Source organism: Dermacentor silvarum, chromosome 8 (assembly GCF_013339745.2).
Source record: "Dermacentor silvarum isolate Dsil-2018 chromosome 8, BIME_Dsil_1.4, whole genome shotgun sequence".
Lineage (NCBI taxonomy): Eukaryota > Metazoa > Arthropoda > Arachnida > Ixodida > Ixodidae > Dermacentor > Dermacentor silvarum.
The window spans coordinates 8,506,291-8,526,065 of record NC_051161.1 but is presented as its reverse complement, the minus strand read 5'-3'; the positions used below and the strand labels follow the sequence as shown (position 1 = coordinate 8,526,065).

At 45.9% G+C, this 19,775-nt stretch overlaps 1 protein-coding gene across 1 annotated transcript in view; it reads right to left on the bottom strand.

Moving 5' to 3' along the window:
- Positions 1–19,775, bottom strand: part of LOC119460589 (U3 small nucleolar RNA-associated protein 6 homolog) — an 85,587-nt gene that overhangs the window by 27,205 nt on the left and 38,607 nt on the right. Inside the window, exons 13-15 of the mRNA XM_049673200.1 lie at positions 15,164–15,238; positions 13,096–13,172; positions 366–443 (exon numbers count right to left, since the gene is read on the bottom strand). Coding sequence (XP_049529157.1) covers positions 366–443; positions 13,096–13,172; positions 15,164–15,238 — 230 coding nt within the window. The remainder of the gene's footprint in view (positions 1–365; positions 444–13,095; positions 13,173–15,163; positions 15,239–19,775) is intronic.

Below are 19,775 nucleotides of genomic sequence, written 5' to 3'. Positions count from 1 at the left end.
AAAGTTACTTCCAAAACTGCTGGTAACTACAGATACCACTATAGCTGCCTTAATTAGATGCTCCAGACAGAAATCAGCACTGAGAAGTGAACTGCAATTACCTGTGTCCACAAATGCATGAATGTAACATAGCTACACGCATTGCAAGAATGAAGAAAATGACTTTTCTGAATAACTTGTGATTTCAAAATGTTCCAGCTTTTCTAAAGTTCAGTGCAGCAAGAGTACCTGTAAGCACCTTTATACCGGCAAAATGTGCTGGCAGTCATAGCAAACCTGATAAATATTGCCACAAGCAGTATAAGCAGAGAGCGCTGCCATAACAGAACCAGTTTTGTCAGTAGCAACAAATGGTCTGCACTCACCCATTCCCGATGGTGTTCAAATGTCAGCAGCTCTTCATTCGAAGCCCTCTCCATCAGAGTGTCTACTTGACGTAGCCTCTGCAAGAGCAATTTCAGGCCACTAGTGTGAACACTTCCCACCACTTAGCACAACTTTTTTTTTTTTTTTACAAAGCCAGTATTGTAATTGTGACCACATATTTGATCATGTTTGCACTTCGGTGGCTGTCACCATAATGACGCACTGGCCATGAATGCCAAGCATGTCAGTTCCAAGCACTGACAAGCAGCATTTTCACTACACCGGACTGATCAATTAGACCACTGTGGTATCCTACGTAAGTGTGGCAGTGCTTATTGTTTAAAGTTTGAGTTCATTCACACACAAAAAATAAATACATAAATCAAGTATACAGATGAGGGTCCCAAAGAAGGTATCCAAGGTGCCAAATAGGACAAAGGTCCCAAGTAAGTATTGTGATAGGTATCTGACATTGTACCTGAAAGCTCAATGCAGCAGTCAAAAATATCATGGCAAAATGTCTGCAGGACCTTCCCAAGAAATCTGCGAGAAGCCCTCTAAGAGCATGTCAGAAAGCAACATGGTTGTACAATGTTTGTCCATGAAACAGATTCAAAGATGGGTCTCTGTTGCCAGATTTGTACATAATAAATTCATCATCATCATCATCAGCCTATATTTTATGTCCACTGCAGGACGAAGGCCTCTCCCTGCGATCTCCAATTACCCCTGTCTTGCGCTAGCGTATTCCAACTTGCGCCTGCAAATTTCCTAACTTCATCATCCCATCTGGTTTTCTGCCGACCTCGACTGCGCTTCCCTTCTCTTGGTATCCATTCTGTAACCCTAATGGTCCACCGGTTATCCATCCTACGCATTACATGGCCTGCCCAGCTCCATTTCTTGCGCTTAATGTCAACTAGAATATCGGCTAATCCACACCGCTCTCTTCCTGTCTCTTAACCTTAGTCCTAACATTTTTCGTTCCATCGCTCTTTGTGCGGTCCTTAAGTTGTTCTCGAGCTTCTTTGTTAACCTCCAAGTTTCTGCCCCATATGTTAGCACCGGTAGAATGCAATGATTGTACACCTTTCTTTTCAGCGACAGTGGTAAGCTCCCAGTCAGGATTTGGCAATGCTTGCCATATGCACTCCAACCCAATTTTATTCTTCTGTAAATTTCTTTCTCATGATCAGGGTCCCCTGTGAGTAATTGACCTAGGTAAACGTACTCCTTTACAGACTCTAGAGGCTGACTGGCGATCCTGAATTCTTGTTCCCTTGCCAGGCTATTGAACATTATCTTTGTCTTCTGCATATTCATCTTCAACCCAATTCTTACACTTTCTCGATTAAGGTCCTCAATCATTTGCTGTAATTCGTCTCCATTGTTGCTGAATAGGACAATGTCATCTGCAAACCGAAGGTTGCTGAGATATTCGCCGTTGATCCTCACTCCTAAGCCTTCCCAGTCTAAGAGCTTGAATACTTCTAAGCATGCAGTGAATAGCATTGGAGAGATTGTGTCTCCTTTCCTGACCCCTTTCTTGATAGATAACTTTCTACTTTACTTGTGTAGAATCAAGGTAGCTGTGGAATCCTTGTAGATGTTTGCTAAGATATTTATGTATGCCTCCTGTACTCCTTGATTACGCAATGCCTCTATGACTGCTGGTATCTCTACTGAATCAAATGCCTTTTCATAATCTATGAAAGCCATATAGAGAGGTTGATTGTACTCCGCAGATTTCTCGATTACCTGATTGATGACATGGATGTGATCCATCGTAGAATATCCCTTCCTGAAGCCAGCCTGTTCTCTTGGTTGGCTGAAGTCAAGTGTTGCCCCGATTCTATTGGAAATTATCTTGGTGAATATTTTATACAATACTGAAAGCAAGCTAATGGGTCTATAATTCTTTAATTCTTTAATGTCTCCCTTCTTATGGATTAGTATAATGTTGGCGTTCTTCCAGCTCTCTGGTACACTTAAAGTTGTGAGGCATTGCGTATAAAGGGCCGCAAGCTTTTCAAGCATATCTCCTCCATCTTTGATTAAATCTACTGTTATTCCATCTTCTCCAGCAGCTTTTCCCCTGGTAATGTCTTTCAAGGCCCTTCTAACTTCATCGCTAGTTATAGAAGGAGCCTCTGTATCCGGTTCATCACTATTTGGAATAAAAGTAGCTTGGCTGTTCTGGGAACTGTACAGGTCAGTATAGAATTCTTCCGCTGCTTTTACTATGTCATCGAAATTGCTGATGATATTTCCATGCTTATCTTTCAGTGCATACATCTTGCCTTGTCCTATGCCAAGCTTTCTTCTTACTGACTTAATGCTCTGTCCATATTTTACGGCTTCCTCAATCTTTCCCCCGTTATGATTTCGAATATCCCTTACTTTTTTCTTGTTGATTAGTTTTGACAGTTCAGCGAATTCTATCTCATCTCTTGAGTTGGACATTTTCATGTTTTGTCGTTTCTTTATTATGTCCTTTGTTTCCTGGGAGAGCTTACCTACTGATTGCCTTGGTGCCTTACCTCCCACTTCAATTGCTGCTTCTGTGATCAACCTAGTTACGGTTTCATTCATTACCTCTATGTTATCTTCATCTTTCTTTTCTAAAGCTGCATATTTGTTTGCGAGCACCATCCTGAATTGGTCTGCTTTACCCTTACTGCCTCTAAGTTGCCTTGTTTCCTTCTTGACTAATTTCACTCTTTCTCTCTTCAAATTGAGAGAAATCCTAGACCTCACTAACCTATGGTCACTGCACTTTACCTTACCTAACACTTCTACATCCTGCAATATGCTTGGATGGGCAGAGTGTGAAATCTATTTCGTTCCTGGTTTCTCCATTAGGGCTTTTCCAGGTCCACTTCCTGTTGCTGCGCTTCCTGAAGAAGGTATTCATTATTCGGAGCCTATTCCTTTCCGCAAATTCCACTAACATCTCTCCTCTTGCATTCCTAGAATCGATGCCGTAGTTGCCAATTGCTTGCTCACCATCCTGCTTTTTTTCCCACTTTTGCATTGAAGTCGCCCATGACTACAGTGTACTGAGTCTGCACCTTTCTCATTGCTAATTCAACATCTTCATAAAACTGTTCATAAACTGTTCATAAATTACGTGTAATTAATTACTTGTAATCAATTACACCTTTTCTAATTTAATGATTACTTTGTTTACTGGGTAATGATTGCCGTAATTCAATTACTTTTCTCAGTAACCAGGTAATTATTGACCAGCCAAGCTGTAACAAACGACGTAGCTTTGAGAACCTAAATTCGGCGAAAATTTAAAAGTAGAACGCCAGAGATCGTGCCAGGCTGCAGCCTCACAAATGTGCATGTTCAGACAGGCAAGCCCGGCAGCTCAGTATTTGTTGCCTCATCTTGTCTCTGCTCCATCAGATGTTGGCCGATGAATTGAACAAGTGCTGGTATATCTCGATAGCAAAGGCCACTTAGGACATTATTCGTAGCCAGGAAATGTCGCATGAACACCCCCCCCCCCCCCTTTGATGTTGTCGTAGAAAAGCCAAGGATGGTTACAAATCCAAGATGCGTTGAAGACTGATGCATGCTTGCTGTCTTCGCCAGTATTTAGCACACAGCACATTGTTTCAAGGCTTGAGGTTGAACTGCCACTATCATGTGCAGTCGATTTCAGCCTCTTCGACATGGGCGATGTCGGGGGCTCAACATCGCCCACACCGGATGCCTCCGTCTGCGTATGTTGTTCTTCAGCATCACCGGTCACTTTCTCGGGCACTTTTGGAGAAAAAAAACTACAGCATAGATGGCTGCGCAGCCTTTTTTTTCGCAGCCATCTCCAGCGCATAGCACGACTCCAAATCCCACGAGGCTTTTGTTTACACGTCAACGCCTCGCTAGCGCTAGAGTGCACTCTTGGCTTCGTAGCCTCGCCTGCATGTTCAGAGGAGCCACACCATGGTGAAAAATGGAACTTTTTGAAAGCATAAATGAACCGGACATGTAGGCGCTGTACTAGTGCGAATACTGCACTAAGAGAAAAATGCAGCTTCTTAAAATCATAAACAATAATGAAATTAAGTAAAAGAAGAAAGCCGTGACCACATTGCAAATAGCCCACATGACGATGATGACAACTGGAGATCTCGCGCAGTAAGTGCAAGCAGCATGATTGGTATCGGCGCGCCGAAGGTCATATCTGTGATTACAGGGGTGCCAACTGCGATCATCCGTGATTACCGCCAGCTTCCCGGCCTGTGTTTCTGTCTCGTGAGTGCGTGCAGCTGCTTCCCGCTGGTACCCATGCTTGCCTGTAGCAGCGCACTTGTGGAAGCCAGCCCCTTGCACTCGTAGCTTCCACTGCACAGGCACAGAAATCTGTCTGCGCGTACAGCAAACTTGGAGCTCGAGGGATGGGCGGTGGTGGGCGGGTGGTCCTTATATCTATGGTGGGCAGCAAAACCACTGCCGCCCACCGTGGGGAGAACCCTGTCTGCATAGTAGGTTGCCACGACAGGGCAAAGCTGCGATGAGGTGTCACTGCTGCCGTCGACTGCAAGGGCGAAAACACGGCGCTTCAGGCTTTTCCCCATTGCACCCTCGCCTCTGTAGCCATTTCACTGACAATGGCAGTTGTCTTCATCCTGCCGCATCCATTGCGCTTCGCATCTTCACACTTCGGGAACATCTTGTGCGGAAGTAGCCAAACATGATCACTCACGCTCAGCGGCAAATTGTGCTCGATGAAAATCCAGTGAAAAGGCACTTCGCCCACACAACACTGTCTTCATTGCTGTTGCCAAAGAAAGTACTCACGGCCCTCAGCTTCTCAGCAGCAGGAAGGAAGCTTCGATGCTTAGTAATCGCCAATTACAGTTTTATACAGTTAAACCTGCTTATAACAAACTTCGATATAACGAATTCCTGGATATAACGAAGTTTCTCTATTCCCCGCCGTTACTCCATAGAAGCACATGTACTTGAGACCTCTACGTAACGAAGTGGCAACGGGAGACCCCCCTTGATATAACGAACTTTCCCCGCCGACAACCTAGAGATTTTGCTACAAATTTTGTAATTTTTGTGCGAGCAGCAACCGAAAGCACCTTCGCCGCGACAGAATGCGAAGCGAGCGCACGTGTGCGTGCGTGCGAGCGTGTGCGAAGCGGGTCTGCATCCCTCGACCCGGCGATCTTGCCGCCGCGGGCGTGACCTTTCCACCTCCCTTCATTCAACTTTGATCCTGCCGCTTGCTTCAGCTGGCCTAGCCTGCCAAGCCGGTACTCTCCTTTTCCAGTTGATGTTGCCGACGTGCTGGCAGACGCTGTGACACATCACACTCGATGAGCGCGGACACACGCTGTCAAACACTGGCGGCGTGTGGAAGCGCCCCAGCAGAAGCGAGCGAAGTGACCTTCGTACTGTTGTCTATCACTTTAACGCAAACTGAGCGCCGAGAACACACAGCACGCACAAAGCTACGAGCCGCCGACACACCTACACTGCCTAGACTCTGCCCCAACGCAGATCGCTTTCAAGATACGGCCTGCGCGACCGCGCGCCGCCGCGCAGTACGCAGTTGATGCCAGAGTACAGAACAACGCCACCCGCTACCCCCCCCCCCCCATTTGCTCCCTCGCAGGTGCCTCGAGCACAACGGAAGGCGCGCTCTTCCTCCCTGCTTTTCTTTAGTGCGCGCGCGAAATTTAGACGCGGTCGTCGGCTCCCCTCGCACATACAGCATACGGCGCGCGGCGACTGCGTTATCGCCCTTGGACTTTACATGGAACATCTATGAGCCAAAACAAATTTAGAGCTACAACGCATCATAGACACCATCTTTAGATAGCAAATACGGATCTCAAGGGCCGTACTTTTGCTGGCGGAAACCGAAAATACGTCATAGTTGTCGCCCCCGGCACTTAGAGCAGCCAATGCCATCGTCACGCCACCGAGCCAAGAGACAGGAAAATTCAAAATGGCCGTTCGGGCCGGCGCGGGGTTACAGTTCGCAACGTACGACGCGGGAACGGTCCCAGAGTTGCGACGCAACAGCGGGGTTACCAATGCATTGGGTTCTATGGCAGCTGTGCCAGGACTGGCCGAAAACGACGTAACAGCCTGGAAAACGCAGTACCCGGGTACGTAACAGCGGGGTTCTACTGTAACACTATACGACGCTACGACGCCATCGTGACGCTCGCTCTTCGTTTCCGATGCCTCGCGCTTGTGCGAAACGACACGCGTCCACGCATCCAATACCTGGTGTGACATTCCAAGGATGAGTGCTTCGACGAAAACGGAAAACGGGTGCGCGTTACAATCGAGGGCGTGTTAGAATCGAGTAAATACGGTAAGCCTTTCTTTTTCGAATTTTCGTGCCAAACCTGCATATAACGAAATCCTCTTTACAACGAAGTTTTTCGGGAATTTGTCAATTTCGTTATATCCAGGTTTAACTGTATTACCTTTACTGCCATGGGTCGCACTATCGTCGCATGCACAAGTCGTGCAAAATCCAAACTGCTCGCCTTTCCTGGATGGCACGAAACACGGGAACTTTGAATAAGACTTCAAGAAACACTGTAAATACTTCTTGGGCTTCGACGATGCCATGATGTCAAGAGAGCTGTGAAAAGCAAAATGCATTGTTCAATCAGAGGCGAACAGAGTTCTGCACTCAAACGGCTTGGATTCCAATCTGACTTCGGCTAGCTACCCAGTGAATGATAGCAATCACAGTGCACCTGTGCTGCATAATGCGGTTTTGGTTTCTTGTTTTTTTGTTTTGTTTTTTCTAGATGAGTGTTGGGGCAGTTTACCGGGAGATTTTGCTGTGCCCGTACAATCAGGAGGATAGGTCAGAAATCAGGAGTCTCCCGGGAAAATCAGAAGAGTTGACAAGTATGAAAGTGGTAACTGTAATCAGTTATATTTTTGAATGAAGTAATTGCAATTGTAATTGGTTACTTTATTTCTGTAACGTGTACAAGTCTGTCTGTTGCACATCTAATGTCATACAAATAACGAAGGTTCCTACATATGTTATACTGCATTTTAGAGAATACAAGAAAGGGCAAGCACTGATTGCCACATGCTTACTCACAGCGCATGAGTGTTGTGTTTCAGGGCATGCAGACAACGCCCATCAGTTGACATTGCATTCAAGATACAGTCTCCCCCCCCCCCCCCCCCCAATCCCAGATATATCAAACTCAGATATATCTAATTATTGCCTATATCAAACCATTGTAAAATCCCATTTAAAATCATGCAAAAGTATAGTGATGTACTCTGCGTACATCGAACTCCCATTCATTGCAACATTCAATATACTGAATGCTGCGCTGCTCCACACCCCAGTAAGTGCCCTTCTCCTAACAAAGATGCAATCACTTCTCGCATCGTCGGAAATTTCTAATCGCGATAAATTTTAAATGGCGCTGTTTTGGCAGATGCTGTGGCAGATTGAACCTCACGGGCAGTACATGCCATGGAGGAAAAATGAGCAGGGTGCTCTCAGTTTTGCTCACTGCACATATGGATGGCTCGTACAAACTGCAGCCCTTCATTATCGGCACGAGCAGATTGTCACTTTGCTTCAAGAACACGAAACATCTCCCAGTCCAATACGTGTTCTGCAGGGAGGCGTGGGATGCCAAAATAGGATGCCGAACTAGAGACACTGCACTGCCGGGTTACTCTTGTAGACATAGGCTTTCCGCGTGCAGCATATTAGGATTCCGTGAGTGGCTAAAACGAATCTGACCTAAACCTCCACTTGGATGGAACTTTACATTACAGTTTGAATTGAACAAAACCATCACACGCCACATTTGCATTTCGCAGAAAGAAAATTGCTGCAAAGGACGCGTTTCATTCGTGAACACACCGTTACACATGAGTGGAGATGGACTCAGACGTTCAGGCTGAAAGCCACTTTTGAAACTACAGTCGAATCTCGTTAATTCGAACACGCTTAATTCGAACTGACACTGTGGCCCCGTCTTATGTGTATTCCAATGGGCAAAAACGCCCAGTAAGTTGAACGCGCCAGCATTTGCAATGGTTAATTTGAATATACCGCGCTCCGAGAATCCTCTCAGCAGCGCGTCAAATCACGCGGCAGCGCTCCAACCAGCATTGCTCGGACTCTACCTTAGAGCAAAAGCTTCGAGAGACCCCTCAACGCCGCACGCGAAGGAAAAAAAAAAAAGACCGCGGCGAAGATTTCACCCTCTCTCGAATGGCAAGGTCACCGCTACTGCATCGCACCGGAACATGCCCGTACGTGTCGACGTCTCGGCCATGTGGCGAAAATGGCAGTGAACCCTTCTCCTTTATGCTTCCTCTATTTTCTCGTCACGTGTTGGCCTTGAACACTGCGGCTGCAGCACAGAGGGGAGCAGCGGTGGAGGCCCAGTCGGGCCAACGAAACTGCCCACGCCGGCCAATGCTCACTTCCCGATAATGGCAGGAAACGAAACTTCAGGAAGCGGGCTAAACTGGTGCCGGCACGGCGGGCGCGCACTGAGACAGTTGACGGTGAGGGAGCTACGAGGGAGGTGTAAGGGAAGGCGAGGGGAGCCACCGAAGCCACTGCCACCAAAGCGGCGGAGTTGCCGAGGCCAAATCCGCTTCCCTGCCGCCCTCCTCCCCTCCCCCTTCGACGGTCTCCGCACATGCGCCCGTCACCGGGCACCGCCGCTCCCACTGGACCAGCACCAGCTTAGCCCGTTCCCTGAAGTTTCGTTTCCTGCCGTTATTGGGAAGCGAGCATTGGTCGGTGTGGGCAATTTGGCGGTCCTCGCTTGCTGTGGGCTTGCGCGCTGCGATATTTCACGACTCGCACCGTTCGTACATCGTGCTATGGTGCACGAATACTTCAAGAATAAATGACGAGGGTGGTGATGTGGGCTTATTGGTCGGTCATCATGGAATAATATTTGGATAGCGCAGCAAAACACGGACATGAGAAGAAACGAAGACAAGTGCTAACTATTAACGAATAAGTCCTTCTTTTAATTCGAACAAATTTTTGGGCCCCTTCAAATTCAAATTATCGAGATTCAACTGTAACAGTGTGTGGGTAGTGTTGGAAGTCCCCGACGCAGGGGCCGGAGGGCAAGAACCGAGAATGAAGAGATGTACCTACCAGCCGTGAGGCATCAGAGGGCTGAGCGGCACGCAAGAAGAGACATGTGAATTTTTTAGGGCAGTCGAGAAGCGAGGAAGACTGGTTCGAACAGGAAGTAGGTTACCCCATACAACAGACCACATCGCTCGTTGCTCTTGCATGACGATCAGCCGTTTAAACAGCACACGTAATGTTAGTATTGTAATGGATACATGGCCGGGCATGCTCACGCGTGTTTCACAGTACAAGTGCACTGTTGGAGGCACGGCACATATTCATACAGGCTAGTATGCTTCTGCGGTGCGTCCGGTGCAACGTTAACCATGTCCAGGCCAACGTGGTTAGTGTTGCGATCAGTATTCAAAGACCATTTAGCAGCACAAGTGTCTTGCAACATTTGTGAGCAAAATTTAGCTCAACTTTTGTACGTTTGACACGACCTTGGAGAAACAATCGTTAAAGTTTCCGCTTTTTACGATGTCAGGAAACTGGAAACTGGAGATCTCAGATAAGTACCAGATAGGCCTATTTTATATTTCGAATTATCAATATACTCAACTACTTCCCGACCCCCTTTGAGTTCGATACATCCGGAAGCCACTGTATAGCTTGCCCGAAAGTCAGTGCAGATGGACAGGTAATGCTGCACACCATTTTGTTATAATAGCAATTATGCAGACGCTAGTTACAGTGGAATCTCGATGATAGGAATCTCACGGGGTTACGAAAAATATTCGTATTAGCCAAAATTCGTATCATCGAAACAATTAAAACTAGCTAAAAAAAAGAGTCGGAGGTGAACTCACTCAGGCACACGCACGTAAAGAGCATTTACAGTATAGACCACTTATAACGTAACCGTTTATAGTGCAGAACTGGCTACAACGCGGCCTTTTCCAACTCCTGTTTACCCTCTGATAGAACTCCATGTATACGCATACCGCTTAGAGTGCAGCCGCGTGAGACGAAATACCGGTAATAATCCGGCTTCCGCGGGAAAATCTCGCCAACAAGGGCGGTAGCGAGCACGCTTCTCAATGATGTGCGCCCAACGATGGGAGAGGAGATCAACGAGGACGATGCGGAGACGTAGAGCATGAGTCCAAGGGCGATAAAATCGTCGCCGCGTGCTGTATGTGCAAGTGAAAGCGCGCGGAGGACGCACGCCTGAGAGCGAACGCACAGCCGAGAGCAAACGCGACTTCCGTCGCGCGAAAGGCCATGGGGGTATGGGAGGGAAGGTGGGGCGACGCTGTGCTGCGGCACCAAATGCGTGGCTAACTGGCAACGCAACCTCCCACACGAAAGGAGAAAAGTGGGAAGGCAGCGCGGGAGGGAGAGAGGGGGGGGGGCGACTTCTACTCTGCCAACAAATGCGTTCTTGTACTTTGCGTCTGTGCCCTTTGCGGTGTTGTCGCACGCACCGTATCTTGAAAGCGATCTCCACACGGCTCTGACCTTTGTATACGCTGTGCTTACGCCACTCAGTTTCCGTTGAAGCGATAGACCGCACAAACCTTCGCTCGCTGAGGCGGCCGCGCTTCCCCACGCCCGCATGGGCAAAAGCACAAAAGGAAAATCAACAAAAGCGCCACCGCTTCAAACTCTTCGCGCCCAGTCGCGGGCTCCGCGCTGTTCGGCGCCGCGTTCACACCTCCGTACCAAAAGAGAAAGGGAGAAAGCGCGTGACTGCGCGCTGTTCTCTTTCGCAGCCGTCAGTGGGGCGGCGTTTATTCGTATCAACCGACGCGGGTCGAAAATCGATTCGTAACAACCGTTCTCTAGCACGTTGCAAAGTAATGGGGCTCGGCCGGGACCACAGAAAAATTCCTATTATTCAGAAATTCATATTAGCCGTGATCGTATCATCGCGATTCCACTACACATACCTGCCAACATCACGAATTTCAAATTCATAAACTCGCGACCGAGGGGGGGGGCACAGGCATTCTGCTGAGCAGTACGACTTCAAACACCCTTGGAAGTACTGACGAGGCGTTGAGCACACCATCACAGTATGCAGCCGCTACAGCTACAAAACACCGAGGAGTGCTGGAGTTAAACTGCACCGGATACAGCAACTGGTTACACAAAAAAAGAAAGCAAGGCCAACAAAACAGGGCCTACTCGCGTAAAAGGCCTAGCGAAGGTGGCAGGTGTGACGACAGGCCAGAGCATCCTATACAGAAACAGCGCTTGCCGCATCGACCCGAAATCGCAGTCGTCTCTGGGAGCGCCACTTAGTAGGGTGGATCTCTATGTTGAGAGTAACGACAAACAGTGACATTGACCCGACGACGATCACCAAGCCAAGCAATGTCACAGAGTGAAAAATGTGCTTACTCTACAGACAATTAAGGTTACGGCACACATCTCTATCTCAATGCGCCTGCTACGTAAGTGGCGCCCCTGCCCACCAACAAAGGTGTGCCTTTATTAGGCATGAAAAAAATTTTTTGCAAATAAAACCAGTTTTCGGTAAACATTCAGTCGACATCTGTAAAATCGTAAGACGGGTCCAAATTCGTACATTTTACAGAAAATTCGGAAGAGTTGGCAGGTGTGTAATTATACCTGTGCTAATGCTTGAGGTGCATTAGAGCAGGTGCCATCAGCATCGTCGTGATTTAACAGTATCAATGCGCATGCATGGTCCGCACGTGATTTGTTAGAAGGTCACCAGAGACGCACAGTGCATGCAGCTGCAAGAGTGACGGAGCCAAGTGGATGCGCCATCACGCTTCACTCAATCAGCTCTACCGGAGCCAAGGCAGCATTCAGCCTTTTGCTGCTAGCATGAAAGAGCGTTGTACGCACTGATATTAGCGTTCCTAATGAGCAGCTGTGTACATAACACATCACGGTGCGTACACTGGTCCAAGCAGAATGGACAGCTAACGTCAAGCTAAATCTATATAGTCCTTTCTTTGGGCACTGATAACACCGACAGTTCTCCTTCAGTCTCATCTTGTGCATCATCGAGGCGTGACACCTGCAACGTCACTGGCGTGGGCACCCCTCATCACACCAGCGTTGAGATGCCTTAAGCTCGATGCTGAATCTTGCTATCACCTTTAATGCTCTTCCTTCACGCAAAATTGCCTATTTTTACACACCTTGTCAATTGTTTTGGCGGCTGGCAAGCAACAAACGTGGTGAGCTATGTACTAGTACACAATAGTGGACAATATATATGAAAACACACTTTGATGCAGCATAAGAAACAAAGTGCAGTGTTATCCGCCTGGCTGTATGTTCTTGTAGCCAAACATTGCTGAAACCAGCAGCTACATGCATGCTTTGCTCATGCACAGTGCACCAAACAGTAGGCGTATGGCAACCTGTATTTAATAAATCTGTGAGTTCAATTATAGCAGGAAAATGTTGATAAATCAGCTAGAATTTTTAGGCCCTGAATGACTGGTATTAGTTCACACTTCTGGTAGCAGGCTTCTTTCTTCACAAGCACCACCAAAACTAAAGTCGGTGCAAGTGACTGACCTCTCTACAATGCAATTCCTTTCATAAAAGCAAACAGAAACACTAACCATAGCAAAGACGACCTAGCCTAATATGTAAACAGCGTATGCCGATACCTTTGCGGCCTGTTTCTCACTGCTGGACTGCTCCAAGAGTTCCAATTGGAACTGAATGTACAGCTTCCACATTGTCTCTGCAACAAAGCGTGTGTAAATACAGTAAAAAATTAAGTTGAAGAACCCCAGGTGGTCAAAATTATCCACCAGCCCCCACTTCAGAGTGCCTCATAATCAGATTGTGATTTTGGCATGTAAAACCCCAGTATAATTGATTGAAGTGAAGAAACACAAAGAAGTGCAAAAGCACATGCAAGGTTCTGCCAAACCATTTTCTGATCTGCAGTGGTCAAACAAGGAATGCCTCTAGAGCCAATGTGTCAACAAAGGCAATTGTCTTCATCAGCACAATGGAAGTTGTCTTGGTCAGGGCGAAAACATTGCCGGCAAGTCATCCCTTGTTTGACCACTGTTCGAGGTGTGGCGCCTTTGTGTGGGCATTCACCTACACTGTTGTCCCTGCGCCTCTCACTTTTAACCCGCGACAGTTGTTGGGGGTGGGTTTTTTCAGGGACCGGTTTTCGGCTATGGCGCAATCGGCTTCATTGACGTGATCGGCACACTGAGCTTGAGGGAGACCTTCAGGACTGCACCAGGTGGGTACACGTTTTTTCTCTAGTCCACTGGCCCCTTTGTCTTGGGCATCACTCGAACTTGAGCTCGTCTACGGTGCCTTGCATCTACAATGGGCACGTGGTGTTTCTCCTTTTCTGAACACCAAGCCGACGAGCGGTGCATAGTGCTCGTGCGTGATCATACTACACCAAGCCGCACTTATTGGAGGCCTAAGCCAACAGAGATTGCCCTAGCTCTAGCAAGCAGGCCCACTGGTCATTGCGAGAGTACGCAGCATAGCCATGAGGGCGCTTTTCCCTTAGCAGTAAATCGCAGGGACCTATTCTCTCGCAGCGAGATGGTAGCGGCGCTCTTTACTGTATTTCCACCCTTGGCGCGAGAGCCTCATTGCTTCTCGCACTGCCCTGCGACTGGGCGTTTGAGCAGCGTTGGGTGTCGTCAGAGGCAAATAAACCTGTTTTGTTAACTTCGGGCAATACTATGTTTCTTGCCATGCAGCACTCCGTGTCCTTTTGGAGGCTGAGAACACATGCGCAGCGGCACACTAGATTACATGAGGCGGCGGATGATGTGGCCTTGAGGCTCGCTAAGCCAAAACCTGCGGTGGTCAGTACTCCTGTGAGATGCAAGACCCCCACACTGGAACCCTTTGCCTTGTTTGGATTCAACCATGTAAGAAATGCTATGTGATAAAATATTATAAACTTGAATCATGCTCAGTTTATCTAAAAGTATGAAAATGGTAACTCTTCTACTAAGCACCTGAATAGAACAGCACAGCATTAACTCCAATGTCATACTTACCATATAAGATGGCAACTACAAGTTATTTTATCCAGATCCTAGCATGCTATCCAACTATAAATGCCTACCATATATCATTTAGAGCCAATTCAGCAGCCAATTTGGTGAAATTAAGTGCCATGAAGAACCTGAGGTGCATCACATCACCTCTACAACTTGCAACAACAATGTATACTGCATCGGCTGATGATGTTTCCGCATGTGTAAAGAAGAACTGCCCACCAAGTGGCATTGTACGACATGAGTATGTAACCTCTGTGCTTCAACGAGGACTGCATATTTTCTTTCTTTACAATTGCTATGCAGCGCATATAAAATAGCCTACTGATTTATAAAATAAGTTGTAAAATTTTTACCTATTACAAATGACTATCTTGATTTATTGATTTCCACTTTAAAAGAGCCATTTGACACCAAATAACGTTTTTAAATCTTCATATGCCCTTTTCACGGTATGGGCAGTATCTGGCTAATATAACTACAAGGTTTGGTACCTCAATGAGACAATATGATTGGCTCAAGTCAAATTGCACAAGCACATAGCAAAGCCACAAATGTGTATTTTAGCTAAAATGAGGAGACAAATCATAGAGAACCAAAAAGATACTAAACACATGGTGATAACGACAAAACAATGTTTTGTGTCCATTTCACAAAACTGCCCTATTATTGATAGCAGATGACTAACCTGTTGGGAGCCGTACAAGAGCTTGCTCGAAGATGGCCCTAGCTGCTGCAGCACCTCTTTTTTCACCGTGTACAACTGCACAAAAGTAATCAGCTGTTGGAAATAAAAGTGTGCAGAACCCACACACTGCAGGAATTAGTTTAAGCAAAACTTTTATTAGTGTCTGCGCTGTTTTTCTATGGTGACCATTTACAAGTACATAGAGAATGTGACCGTGTTGGTCCCGTTTTTCCTGGAAAACACCTCGTTCAACACAAACATGTGGTGCTTGAACATAAATCTCATACGACGACAGAATAACGATAAAATGAAAATGATGGAGCTTAATGTCCACAGTGCCCGATCCCAGAGCAGTCAATGTAAAAAATGCCACAAAAATTTCTAATACATCATTCTCAGCCTATTGCCACACTCTTATGTGGTCCTATGATGGAAACGATGAAGAGTGAGCATGAAGGTGTATGAAAGTAGGCATAAGAGAGAAGTCCAAAGCAACTCTGGCTTCTTCTGTAAACAAATTACAACTATTTGCCTATCAAGGCAATCATCACATGACTAATGTAGTCCAGAACTACAGTCGAACCTCAATATAACGAAGTTGTACTTGCAGTGAAAACCTTCGTTTTACTGCGAATTTCGTTAATTCAATTAAACTAAGATTGGTAAATAAAATAATTTGCCACATCGCAAATTTTCTTAAATCGAGGTTCGTTAGATCGAGGTTTAACTATATAATGAATTATTTTTATACTCACATATACACGCGAACCTCATTATAACGAACTTGAAGGAGGAGCCGAAATTACACACCGCATGTAGCTGCGCAGCCAGACATGCACAAGAGAGAGAGTTCAGTGGAGAAGTGAAATAGTGATCTGCTGCTTGTGCGTAGCTACTCGCAGCGGTGAGAAGGACCATTGTTGCTCGATGGTGTATTCAACGCGTGGAGGCGGGAGTTCTGAATTGCCATGGCGAACGAGTGCCGAACCTTGCGGAAAGCGATGTACTCGGCGCACAACGGTTGGATATTGGTTTTGGAGATGAATCTAGTTCGTTATATCCACTGGCAGGAGAATTTCTTTTCGTTAAAATGAGGTTCTAACTACATGGATCTCTATGGGGATTTGAAGAGGAATTTAATTTACTTCATTATATCCATTATTTCATTATATCCATTATTTCGTTATATCCTGTTTCATTATAATGAGGTTTGAGTGTATAGTAGGCACTTTTTCTGTCAAACTGCCCTTTTATGCTCTGGTCATTTAACTTTTAAAGTCAAGTCTTCAAAAACAGAAAGACCGTAACGCATAATGGCATAGTACTATGTAGCACTGCAGCCATTTGCATTTTTCCAGAAAACACTACATTTCCTGCTCACAGAGAAATGACACAATGAAGAGGCTCACAAGCTCGCACATGTACAAGAGTGCTTGTGTGCTCCACCTATTCGATGGCGGCAGCCAGTGAGAATTCTGTTGCCCATGTAGAGAAAAAAGCAGCACCACTTTTCGACATCGATTTCGTCTACATTCTTATATGCTTTATAAACAGCCCTAATGCCAATGTATTTTTAAACACAAATCTACATTTAATAACAGCTAAGTCATACATGGCAAGTTGTAGCTGCATGAGGTCCCTTAGCACATTACTACCAAAGTTCCAAGGTAGGCTGTTGCTTCATCACCTTTGTGCAACATTCTCTGCCACCTTAAAATCAGTATTCCTCACTAAACTGTTAATATTGTGTTCAGTTATACGTACTATCAATGTAAAACAATTTTTTTTCATTTTGACCATAATCTCGTCACACATTTTCAGTTCTTGGTCTATTTAAATGTTTCCGTTAAAATTACTGCTCTAACTTATTGTTTATAAGTCTCCTGCAATAGAGAAGCTGTATTGTTACAGCAATGTTCACACAATGTGACTGCACAAGCCAAGAACTCTGACGAGGCAGCATGGCAGAGCTTTGTAGACTTATATGGCATTTATCTTCACTTAACACTTTTGTGACCGCGCCTATTCCCGTCGACAGTATGTTGTCGATGGTACAAGTTGAATTTTCGCGCCTCTCCGAGCGCTCCGGACAGCTAGCGCCATCGAGCGGGTTAAAAGAAAGACTATTTTATCGGTTTCGGTTTTGTCTTTCTTTTTTCCACCGCGCGGGGATCTTTAAAGCGCCTGCATAGTCGGGGTGACGAGCGCACGTAGTTTGGCATCTACGTCGCGCGCGTCCGCTCCACGGAAACGGCGAGTTTCGACGGTTTCCGACGCATCTGGGCTCGAATTTGCGGATAATCGTAGCAGCACAGACTCGGAAGACGACTTCGATTCGTCGGACTTCATTACGGACGAAGAAAGTGCGGCAAACCGCCCCGGAACATCGACGGGTATCCGCCGTTGTGTTTTGCTTTCTTTTCGGACCGTGTTATCGCTGCCGCGCATCGACGTAAGGATTTCCGGCGTGTTCTAAAGGTCACAGTTCTTATCTGCAAGATGTAAACGTCGTTCGGACGGGATCATTTACCGGCAGTCGCGCAGAGAGTCGAGTTTTGTCCACGAAGACGGCCGGGAGTGCACCTTGGAATCGCGCTCCAACGTGCTGTGTGTACCTGCATGCCTCAAGAACTTTTGTAGATACAGAGCTTATATTTGCAGGCTGATTTCATATATCCCCTTTCTTGAAAATGTATATTTCGATTTTTTTTAAATATTTTTTTTTGTGCAAAGCAGCATTGATGTTTTTATCGATCTTTCTCGTTCTTGATGCGATTTTTTTGTTTTGATAATTTTTTTCGTAGTATTTTTAATAAATATGCTGTTTGAAATTAATACCGTTGGAAAGATAATTTCTTCTTCTACAATTTCATACCATACACTTCAACATGAATCATTTCCTGTGGCAGGAAAAAAATAATAGCCAGACTACCCGAAAACTACCGATTTTCCCGCAGTCACGAAAGTGTTAATGGACATCTCGTAATGTTTTATCAGGCAATGACACCCTCATTTTCAAATGTTAACTTCAAGCCTAAAAACTGAATCAAGGGAAGAAAGTTTGACAAACACATCCTGTGGCAGTGGCACACATTTCTAGCAGCAACCAGTGCAGAATGCACTAAATGTCATTAAAAGATCCCATGACACAGGTGACATTTATTCCGATAAGTGCTTCAAATTGTGTACACCCCTGAATAAGGTACATGTTAAATACAAGAAAATCTTGTGCTAAGCAAAGTGATTACCGCTTTCAAAATAGCTACAAAGTGGCAGTGCAAAAATATCAAATTTTAAATTTCGAAGCAAATTCGAATAATGAGAACCAAATGCGAATCGAATCGAATATTTTTCGAATACGAATACTGTTGGTTGCAAGAATGCATTTTTTTTCCCACCAAGCGGAGGTATGAACAAAAAAAAAAATCAAGTTTATTGCACAGCAAATAACATACAGGAAAATTATGCTTTGTGGTCAACAAATTTCTTTAGTACAACATTTTTGCTTGACAGTTTCATACCTGCAGTTAGTTGATGTTTTCATAAAGGAATGATAGCTGCTCGACATGTTCGGGAAGCAGCGACACCCTCCTCCATGTCACAATTCCTTCAGACACCGAAAAGAGCTGCTCACTAGACAAACTAGTGTCTGATATCAGCAGGAACAGTTGACTTCCATTAACTCGATCCTGATGGAACCAATGAAATTGGTCAAATTATCCGGCAGGTCGAATTAAGCAAAAGGCATAAAAAACGCCAAAACATGCCATTGATTCATTTGGTATTTGTCTAGAAAATTAGTTTCGCCGCAACACAGACATGTTGTGCGGTGAAACATACCAAGTGAGGAAAGGTGCCACTGTTACGGGACATAGCACGTGTTCCTTAACTTTAACATCTCCAGTCACAGTACGAGCACCGAGACTCCTAATAAGTTTACTGGTAGGCCTTCAAAGTTTTGCATGAACCCCTACTCTTTCATTGGCTTTAAAATCCTCTCACCTTTCGGCGTTTTTTTCTACCGCCTTCTTTTTCACTAGCTTTCCCAAAACGCAGATGGTTTTTCTCCGCTTCTCGGTGCACGGCGTGTGCTGGCATGAATAATTAAGGAAAGCGTTCTAGGCCCCGTTAACGGCCTCATATACGAGACATGCATAGCAGGCGAAACAAGGGCTCAAAGCGCCACAGCAACGTTACGAACAGCTCTGAATGGCTTCCAGTATGCTTATTATGCGTTCAGGTGCTCGTACTATGGCCGGAGACAGCGCGTGCGTGCCTGTATAATTAAGAAATGTGTACTACGTCCCATGACAGTGGCCTATTTCCAATCCCGGTATGCTTCACCGCATAACACGGTTGTATTGCAGCGAAGCTGGTCAGTCATATTCGAATTCGGTGTCCTATGAAGGCCAATTGTAAGATCGAAATAGCGTAAGTTTGGGCACGTAGAAATGTATGGGTACGGGCGGGGACCTTACGGCGGGTCGGGATCAAATTAACCGAAAAATCAAATTACCTGAGCCGAATTAACGGAAGTCTACTGTATTCGCAAGCCGAGCCAACAGTGGGCACCATACTTAAACCACCACTCACATGGATCTTCTTTATGGCC